The sequence below is a fragment of the Xiphophorus hellerii genome, chromosome 2 (genome assembly GCF_003331165.1).
Source record: "Xiphophorus hellerii strain 12219 chromosome 2, Xiphophorus_hellerii-4.1, whole genome shotgun sequence".
NCBI lineage: Eukaryota > Metazoa > Chordata > Actinopteri > Cyprinodontiformes > Poeciliidae > Xiphophorus > Xiphophorus hellerii.
The window spans coordinates 12,321,554-12,331,454 of record NC_045673.1 but is presented as its reverse complement, the minus strand read 5'-3'; the positions used below and the strand labels follow the sequence as shown (position 1 = coordinate 12,331,454).

General features: G+C 35.8%; 1 protein-coding gene across 3 annotated transcripts in view; it reads right to left on the bottom strand.

The window, feature by feature from the left end:
* Positions 1 to 5,106: 5,106 nt before the first annotated feature.
* The window catches only part of LOC116707984 (voltage-dependent calcium channel subunit alpha-2/delta-1), a 71,054-nt gene continuing 66,259 nt past the window's right edge, over positions 5,107 to 9,901 (bottom strand). For all 3 annotated transcript variants that reach the window (XM_032545708.1, XM_032545724.1, XM_032545718.1), the window contains 2 exons: positions 9,624 to 9,706; positions 5,107 to 7,121 (listed from right to left, as the gene is read on the bottom strand). In XM_032545708.1, coding sequence (XP_032401599.1) covers positions 7,014 to 7,121; positions 9,624 to 9,706 — 191 coding nt within the window. In that variant the 3' untranslated portion in view covers positions 5,107 to 7,013. The remainder of the gene's footprint in view (positions 7,122 to 9,623; positions 9,707 to 9,901) is intronic.

Sequence of the window (9,901 nt, the reverse complement as noted above, 5' to 3'; positions counted from 1 at the left end):
GCCTTGTTTGTGTGCACAAACTTTGCAAATAAAACTGATTGTGAATCATTATTGGACATCTTAATGATAAACGGGAGTAAAAAAGCAAGAATAAAAAGCATGACAACCTTGGTCTATCCTACAAACTCTAGTAATTTAATGTAGCCAGTGTGTTACTTATTTTTCTACAAACATCTTGTGCCATTTTTACAAAACGACTAAACTTTTTTAACTACAGAAAGCAGAGAACAAAATCTTTTTTTGATGACTAATTTTTCCAACTTTTTAGTCCATTGTTCAAGTTGTTTTGTCTGCAGCAGGACTGTTTCAATTCAATATTTTCTTTGTTAGTGGTAACAGCAGTTTTACTTTCATCTGAAGAAGTTTATGTACATTAAAATGAACAATACATATCCTGAAATACACTTATCAGTAACTTTTCAAATACAAAAACTTGATTAATTTACTTCCTGTAGTGAAACATATTAAATTTTATTACACTAAATATTGTAATACAGAAAAACACCCTTAGTTGTGAGAACAGTCTTTTTTTTTTTTTTTTGCCTTTTGTCTACCCTTCCTCCTGTGTTTATGGGTGTCGATGTGAACATTTGTGTTTGAACACTTGAACAATTCCTGAAAAAAATGCCATGGTGAGTTTGTATATTAACACAAAGCATGATTGTTTAAATGACACATCCTCTAGCATGGTATACATAAAGCGTGTCCCAAAAACACATCAGCGTCCCACACACACTCTATTGCGCCGGCTATTTGACAGCAGACCTGGGTCTCGTAAAAGTGCACAGTGACAAAGTTGAATATATCCATCATCCTAACGTTTGTGTTTGGATGTGATTGTTTATCAGTGACAGTAACCTTTTGAACACAGTGACTATGCATATTTTCCACTGGAGCCTCTGAAGTTAAGCTTGCAACTAACAGATATATTGAAAACAAATATGCATGCCGACTGAAAAACGTAATACATCAAAATGTTCCCATTCCAAAATCTGAGCCTCAACATTCTCCGAAAAGAATTCTCAGAAATGTCTAAAAGAACACAAGTGTAAAACCACTGCACAGCCATTGGATAAATAAAAGGAAACCAAACATTATACACATAACAAAAACGTGAGTAGATCTTAAAATAGAATCCAAACTCATGTTTCCTCGTTTCTTACACATCTGCAAATAGTCAGCTTGTCTTGTCTGTTTTTCTCACTTCTAATTTGCTCTTGTGTGATTCACTCAGAAACACTGATGCTCTGGGGTAGCACATTTGCTGGGTAAAAATCAAAGAGTCAATGCAGGGGAAAAGCTGCTGTGGGGCTGTAGGTATACTTCATCCCATATGTGTCTGTGTCAGAACTCATACATGTAATTAACATGTTGATGGTGAACATGGCATGCAGCAGGCGGGATTGAAAGCAGCTTTTTGGAGCCCACCTGAGTGATTTGCCAGACATTCATGCTGGGAAGCTCAGGCAATAACACACACAGTGAAGTGTTTGCACATGCTGTGTAAGATCCAGCTAGTGAAGTTGTACCTTCAGCTCTCTGAAGACAGGATCAGGACAGGAAAGGTGCCTTAAGTATCTACAATAACCACCAAGATAACATTTTCACTCCCACTGTCCCAATGTGCCTTAGTATTTCTACTAAATGAGCTAAGCTCTTGTGACGGCATTCTTCACTCAAAAAAGCAATAACTCTTAAGGTTACATAGCTACATATGTACATGCATAGCTTTTGAAGACGGACTGTTCCAAGCATTTGTAGAATGCTTACCATGATTGGTTTGTTAAATCACTCTCCTGATTTTGTCGGAAGAGGAATTCACTCTGATAAGGGCTTCTTTATTCTTTGTGTGGGTATTCATCATCTTTATGTTTTGGACATTATCATACACACTATATTGCCAGAAATATTGGCTCCACTCAAAGCCATTGAACTGACGTGCTCCAATCAGGAGGTGTGTTCTGCTGTGAAAGGCTGTTTATATGTGGAATAAATCCAGCCTGTTAACCTTTCAGGCAGCCAATCCAGAAGTGCTACAGATGTTGTCAGAGCAAAAGGTGGGCCTACACCATGTTAAAACCTTTGTATTAAAAATGTGATTTTTTTTTAGTTCAAAAGACCAAAAACTACCAGGGTCAAAATGAATATACCCGTTAAGAACTAACCTTTTCATCTAACCAGAGCACAAAGCACTGTATTAAAATTACGTGTAATGTGTAACTTTACCTTATAAAGTTACAAAGTGTACCTTGTAAACTTTGGAACTTTACAAAGTTACAATGGATACAGTGTAACTTATCCATTGTTATTTATTATTTTATTATTTCTCATATTATGAGAAATAATATAAACTTTTTTTGATTTTAGCAAATGGCTGCAATGAAACAAAGAGTGAAAAATTCAAAGGTGGGTGAATACTTTCTGAATACTGCATATAGACAAATTTTCATTCCTGTAGCTCGCATACATGTGAACACAAACTCACACAAACACAATGTAAACTGAAAGCAGAGAAAGAAAAACAGGTAGAGAGAACAGAGAGGTCTGTGGTACCGTTAATGGGTTTGGAAAGCACTGTGGCATTTCCTGATGTTACATGCCAAGTGTGTTTGTTGCTCTGTACAAAAGAACACCGTCTTTATCTCAATGATTGAACATATATTTACACGTTGAAGCTGGTGACAGTATGCTTTGGAAGAACAGGTGCTAAAAGATGTACCAATAACTAATACCACTTTAGGGTCTATTTTGTCATTTAGGAAAAGTGCTTTAAATTACACTCCTTGTTTTTCTTATTAAGTCATACTAAATGCACCTTGACCTCAATGATGTTTGCAAAATATTTATAGAAGGTTTGTGCCTGTTACTGGAAAACATACCATACATGTACTCATGCACTAACTCTGGCAGCACACACTGATATTATTTAAGATTGTTTTTGTACTTTTTTTTTTCTTTTTACCGGATGTCAGTTTTAATTTTAGTCCCACTCCGGTGTCTGCATTTTATGATGACGGAAAAATTGTGACCTCTTTGTTACTCCTTACAGGAACCCCTTTTTATAGTTACAAAAAAGTTCCAATTAATGGTTTTGCTGCTGGTGTTACTGTGTTACGTTTACCACATTTGAAGTGGAGTTTATTCAGGCTTGGGGTGAGTGTCCTCAAAACATCATGATCTAGAGGCTGAGAAGTTCACAATGTGTCCGAGGGTTGCAATACTGCTCCAAAAATAGCGTATTCTGGTAAATAAACGTAAAAGAGTGTTAGATTATAATAACAGTCATGTTACTGAACCTCACAGGGGTTCACTAATCGCAAGCTGATTCTTGCAGAGCCAGCTATGGGTCATGCTGTCAATGCAACATTGATCTTGTGTGTCACTTCCTGCAGTTGGTGGCAGAAATCCAAAAAGCCACTGCAAGGCTTCCACTTAACCACTGCTGAGTCAGACGGCTTACAAGTTTTTAGATGGCTGGAAAAAAGTTCCTCCAGTAGGAACCTTACACTGGACTGATGGATGAGGGGAGCAAACGGAGCAATAATTTATCAACCAAATTAAAGTGACTCTTTTGTGTACTATTCATTATCCGTTTAACATTGTAAAACATCTCCAATGGAAGTTTTGATTAAGAATTCATCCCTTAAACTTATGACAAAATTAAGGGATGATTTTGTTATAAATTCATCCCTTGATGTTGGCACTTTCAGTCAAAACATCATCTGAAATGGTAAAATATAATCATTTATTTCTTCTGTCCCATATTATAGACTGTTGGTTGGAAATAAATCTGGATTATTTAGGTTGTATGTATATTCAAGACACATGATTTTAGTATTACAAAAAAAACAAACAAAAAAGCAACATTAGAACAAACGTATAAGTAGAGGCAGAGAAACTGATTAAATAAAAATAGTTGCTCAATTAACTAGTATAAAGATATTGAAGAAATTGCTGTAGGTAAGTGTAGGAATTTTTGGATAAATTTACACAAAACAGATGTACCAAAGAGAAAATGCCTGAGGGATATTGATGAAGTTAAGAGGAAATACATACAGGTTATAAAAAGTAAAAAATTGTGCTGAGATCCCCTCTTTCTGATCTAAGAGTATTTACTTGGATCAGCAGGAAAACACATGATTTCTATCACAGCTTAATCAATAATTTTGGAATTTATTTTTACAATCACTACATGTATTTCAGCACAATCTCATAGTGCACATCACTTTTATAAAATTCTTGCTTATCGCTTTCCTTTATTTGGATCAAAATTTCTACCATTGACAAAACATAAGAACCTGCGTCTAATATGTACATCTTAGCTACGTCATAATGATTTCAAAGTACTTAGTAAACTAAGGATTTCAAATTATTTACAATATTTGGGCTTGCAAAAGGTAAAGTATTGTAAAAGGAGTTTACAATGCCTTTATTTTCATTTTCTTAAAAAAAAATGACAGGTCAAAAATTCATATTCTCATTAATAATCAGTAGAAAGATCCTTTTGGTAATAGAATTAAACCTTTCTTACAATTGCTGACCAACTTTGTGCATGTTTTAATTACAACACAGATAAATCATAATTATAAATTATTATCATTATTTTTCATTATGGTGGGATAAAGAGCCGCCCATTGGTTGGAATGAGGCCAAGTTTGTAATTTACCAACAGTTGTTCAAGAACTATAGTCCCAGATGTGAGTCAGTCAAAGTAAATTGAAACTATGATACTGCACAAAATGTTGTCTGTTAAAATTGAATAAGTTTGGCACTGACATTTTACAAAAATGAAAGAGTTCTCTGCTGATGCATACAAAAGATGTCCATTTTTTGTATGCATCAGCAGAGAACAAAAAAAACAAAACAAAGACATTTGTTTTAACTCTGTGCAGTGCAGCAACACTAATATTCTTTGGTTAGTAGTTTTACGTTCAGTGGCTGTATATTATTGAAGGACAAACAGATATTATTAGACAGTCAGGAAATAATGGTACTTTTACAGATGCAGTGTTATTGAAACCCGTGTCCAGAAGTTCTTTCCTTTTGCAGCAACAAGGATGTTGAACAAAACAACATGTATGTGGGGGGAAAAAGCTGGAATCTTAGTCATAACAATACAACACTTTTATTGTGAATATATATTTGCACAATAATCAACACCATATTATAAACATTTTTCTTTTACATGATTTTCTTCCTTTTATACAGTAAATAGTTTTAGTGTACAAATGTATACAAAACTTATTCAGGCTAGTGAAGTTCCACAAAAGAGTATTTTCATATACGGTATTAAAGCACAATCAGAAATCAGAGGGACACGCACATGCCTGCACATTGACACGGGACCCCTGGGATAAAACACAAGTCAACACACAACTTTGATAGACAGCATAACCTGATCACTCAACAGCAGGATGTCACCATGAAGGCAAGGTAGAGAGAATTTAGCAGCTATCAGTAAAATAGCTTGTAAATAAACAGATCCAAACCCACATGTGGTCTTTGACAAAGACCACACTGACAAAGTAAGGCAATGCAAAATTACCACTGGTAGTAGTAGTGTATTCAGAACGTTTCTCTTCAGCAGGTCCCGATGCTGATCACAGGCAAATACAGCGTTCAAACACGGACAAGCTCATCCCATCACAATGCAGCATTTTGACGCCAAACCCTTAGCGCCTTTCTTCACAGCACTTTAAGAGCAACACAAAAAAGGAAACAAGCATAGGGAGGTGACGGCAAGAGGAATGAAACAAATAAAACAGTCTTTGATATGCTGAGCTCATTCACAAGTCATCTTGGCTCCTGAGTCTGGTGATCCAGAAAGGGAACAGAAACAGGGTCATAAAGGGGAGAGTGATGCTGGAACACATGGACAGGTCTGCATTAGGTTTGGTTTTCCCTATCCCCCAAAATCGAAATGAGTGTTTTATTGAGGTGTGGTGTCGATCTCAAGAATTAGAACAACAGCAGTGGATTTGGCCAGTTTCATAAATTATCACTGCTAGGGTTGACTTCCCTGCTATAGTGAAATAAGCATTAGCCTAGAGGCATACATGGTAAGAATACAACTCTGGTGCACTGCTTCATTCATATATCAGAATGTTTAGAGCTACTATGTAGGCACTGGGAATTCAATGCATCAAACCGAAGACAACCAAACTGCTAATCCAAGCACAACCAGGTTTGAAGTTGTCACTTACCTAAAAGACTGCACAGAGTGAAGGCAGACACACCTAATGCTGTAGGCTAAAATACAATTATACTGTACTCCTATAAGCAAGGAATGTTGTTCACAAAGAAGAAAAATAGCGTGCACATTCTCTGGGAAAGTTGTGGTCCTTGGTACTGTTTAGGAGCTTTGGTGTCAAAGTGATGATGTAATCTTAAGCTCTCTACTGAGCACATGCTACGACAATGAAACACCTAGCAAGTCACTGAATGCTAGTTGATTTTACAAACAAAATCAATAAATAAAGAGGAAAAAAATATATAATTTCAAATGAAAATGATAATTATGATATTTGCACTGGTTGAAAAACATCTTTACAGCATATTGTCCCATATGCAACAAACAATGCTGACAACTTCACAAATCAATGCTGTCAGTGAACGTGTAGTCTTTGCTTGATTTCCAGTTGGCATAGTGGAATACATCTTCCATCTTTACTTTATAAATAATAATAATAAAAAAAATAAATGAGGCAGAATTAAAGGGTTTGGTTAGCTCTTACATTTGCACCATAGAGAATATTAAGTTGTAGATGATAGAAATGATTGCAGCTGATCTCAGTACGTTTCCACTTTTAAAAATGATGACGAGGAAATGGATGAGCACCCTTTGGCATTGGAAAATGGAAATGCTGAGACTGTTTTTTTTTTTTTTTTAATGTTTAACATGTTTCTGCATACATCCTGTATGGCGTAAGTGGAATGTCTTCTGGCATCCTGTGCAATGTGATGATCATCTGTGCAGGGGTGAGCGTGGTTGAGCGTTTGAGTGTGTGTAGGGGTCATGACTGTAGTAAGAATTTGGTGAGCCAGAACAGCAATTGGAGGCCAAGCATTGACCAGAGACTTGGACTTAGGTGGTTCCCTCCTCCACAATCAGAATCATCCTCCTGTCAGACAAATCAATGTGTGAGAAATAAAACACAGCATACAACAAACAGCATATTTGACATTTATGGCATGTTGGAATTTTTTTTATTTGTGTTTATTACAAATAAGAGATTAGGAGTGGGCCATTCCAACACAAAAATATGCTTTGAACTAAACTTTTAAAGTGTGATCTGGCTGTATGATTAGGGTCCTTTGTCTTTGTTCTAGATCGTTCCTTCATAGCTATTATGGATGCTTCTCTAATTGAAACTATCTTTGCCTGACCTGTCAGTTTTGGTCAAAAGAAGAAATTTTGTGTCTTCTTGATCACATACAATCCTAGTACAATATATTGATGTTTGTAGTCATAACATTGCAAAAATAATGTAGCTTGAGGGACATAAATACTTTTTGTAAGAAAATGTTTGTTTTATCAAAAAACTAAAACTGTAGCAGTTACTAATTTGTGTCTTAACAGTTTCTAATGAATTTCAGAACTACTTCAGTCATAGACTTTATATCTACAAATTAGAAAATTGATTTATATTAAGAGAATTCAAACACTGAAAATGTTCAAAATGTCACATAAATTTTTCTGTTGAATTCTTTTTAACCCTTTAATGCATTTGAGCACTACATTGTTTCAACGCTTGTTTCTTTTTCGGGTGTATTCTGTATTTCTAAACGCGGCAGAATTCTAGGGAAAAGAGACGGCTGTCTTCTTTATTCAAAGAGCAGGAAAGCCATATGAGGCTTCCTCTGTTTACTCCAGTGACAAAATGGACTGGCCTCGACACAAACCGTCTTCCTGTGAGGTGCTGAGCCAAAATAAAAAAGACAGCTTGAAAATGGAAAAGGGCAAACCCACTTTTACTCTGTTCATCTACTTCCTCTGCCATTCCTCCCCTCCCCTTTGCTTCCCTAGAAGGCCTCTTCATAATATAAACATGCATTCACATGAATAGTGGCCGGTTGGGAGTATGATTGTTGCAACACAATGAAAGGCAGGATTCACAAAGGTGTGGGAAACATTTTTTACCAAATATTTAGACATCGTATGAATTGTTCAAAGTTGTGTTTTGGTACAGTTATACTGAATGTGATTTGATCCACCTTGTTCCTTTGTTTAATTGCTTTTTTTTAAATGGTGCAATGCAAAATCCCCCTATAGACCTTAAAAACTACTTATACATAATTTGCATTTGATATTCGTTTATGTTTTGACATCAAATACCAAAATCTAAAAATTGGGCTGTTGTCTTGCTGTTAGTAGCATTATGGGTAGTTTTACTATGAATCCCTGCTCTTTAGTCAAGGTCGGCAAAGAAACAACTTATATCCCAAAAGAAAGATAAAGGACAGACTGACATTATACAGGAGGTATGAAGATTGGATTACAGAGGAGTATGGTACAGTTATTTTATCTAATGAAGCTTGCTTCAGACTACATAGGACATGTAGGGGAAAAACTGTCAGGACTTTTTACAGCACACTGGAGGGAAAGTTACATAAAGGACAGTAAAAGCAAAATAGCCTCAAGAATATTGAAATTCCAGGTCCATGTCCAGGACACCTTCCAGATTGTAATCTCAATGCAAACTTGTAGTAAATCCTAAATAAGCTAGTGGGCAACATTTAAAGGAAAAACATCCTCCGAGAACTGGATTTGATCTAAAAGCCTGATAAACAGGAAATCAGGGCAAATAGCAGAAATCTTGAAAAAGACATTTAAACACTGCACTTCACGATTTGCATGAACGTTAAGTATTTCTTAATAAAAGACTTTAGAAATTATTTAGAGATAATTATGAGCAATAACAGTTACTAAACTTTAGTACCAATAGAAACATCATTCAAAAACATCTGACAAAAAAAATCCAACAACAATAATGGAGTAAAATTAGTAAGAATCTAAGTTTATGGCTGACAAAACTCAAAACCCCTGTGGCTTCAAACAGAATATGCAAAAGTACTTGCTAACTAACTTACTAGTTAAATACTAGAGACAAAGCCATTACTTTGAAGCATAACAGCTACTGGAGTTTGGACTTCAAACTATTAAAGGGTTACAAAACAAAAACAACATTTTTAAATTTAAGGCATAAATCCAACAGGATTAAATCAGCTACAGGGATCACTATGGAATTTTTTAACTTGATTGGCTAAACTGTCCTCAATAAAGCTTTGTGATGAAACTGACCCTGAAGTCAGACACAGAAACAAAAGAAGAGGTGCAGAGGTGAGAGTGGAACCCCGACTGACTGGACACAGTGGCTCATCCTTGGTATGCAAAATCACAAAACAAGAATGAAAGGCGATGAGATGATGCAAGGCAGACAAAAACAAAAAGCAACAAACCCCCCCCCCCCAAAAAAACTATGAGCATTGAGGTGAAAATATAAAAGCATGTAAATAAGACTAACTGGACAGGACTGGGTAATGTCACTAATATACTGTAGGTATTTTTGGAAAAAACAAATTCTCCACACAAAGCTATGTATAGTAAGGTGTTTATCCCTTACATTTTCATTGTTGTCAAAGCATACATCAGGCCCTTTGCGGTATCTGGGGCTCTGAGCCAGCTCACAAGGATTTGGTCCTTCAGCTGATCACACACTCAGGAAAAAAACAATTAGCTGTGAACACTGTATGTTTACCACTTTTCCCCCCACATTGATGAACTGAAGTGCTATCCATCTTATCTTATCTATAGTTTGGTTCATGTTTCAACCCAACGTATCTATAGTAACAGATTTACATAAAGTAAACAGAAGATAACAAATAAAGCAGGTGTCAAAAA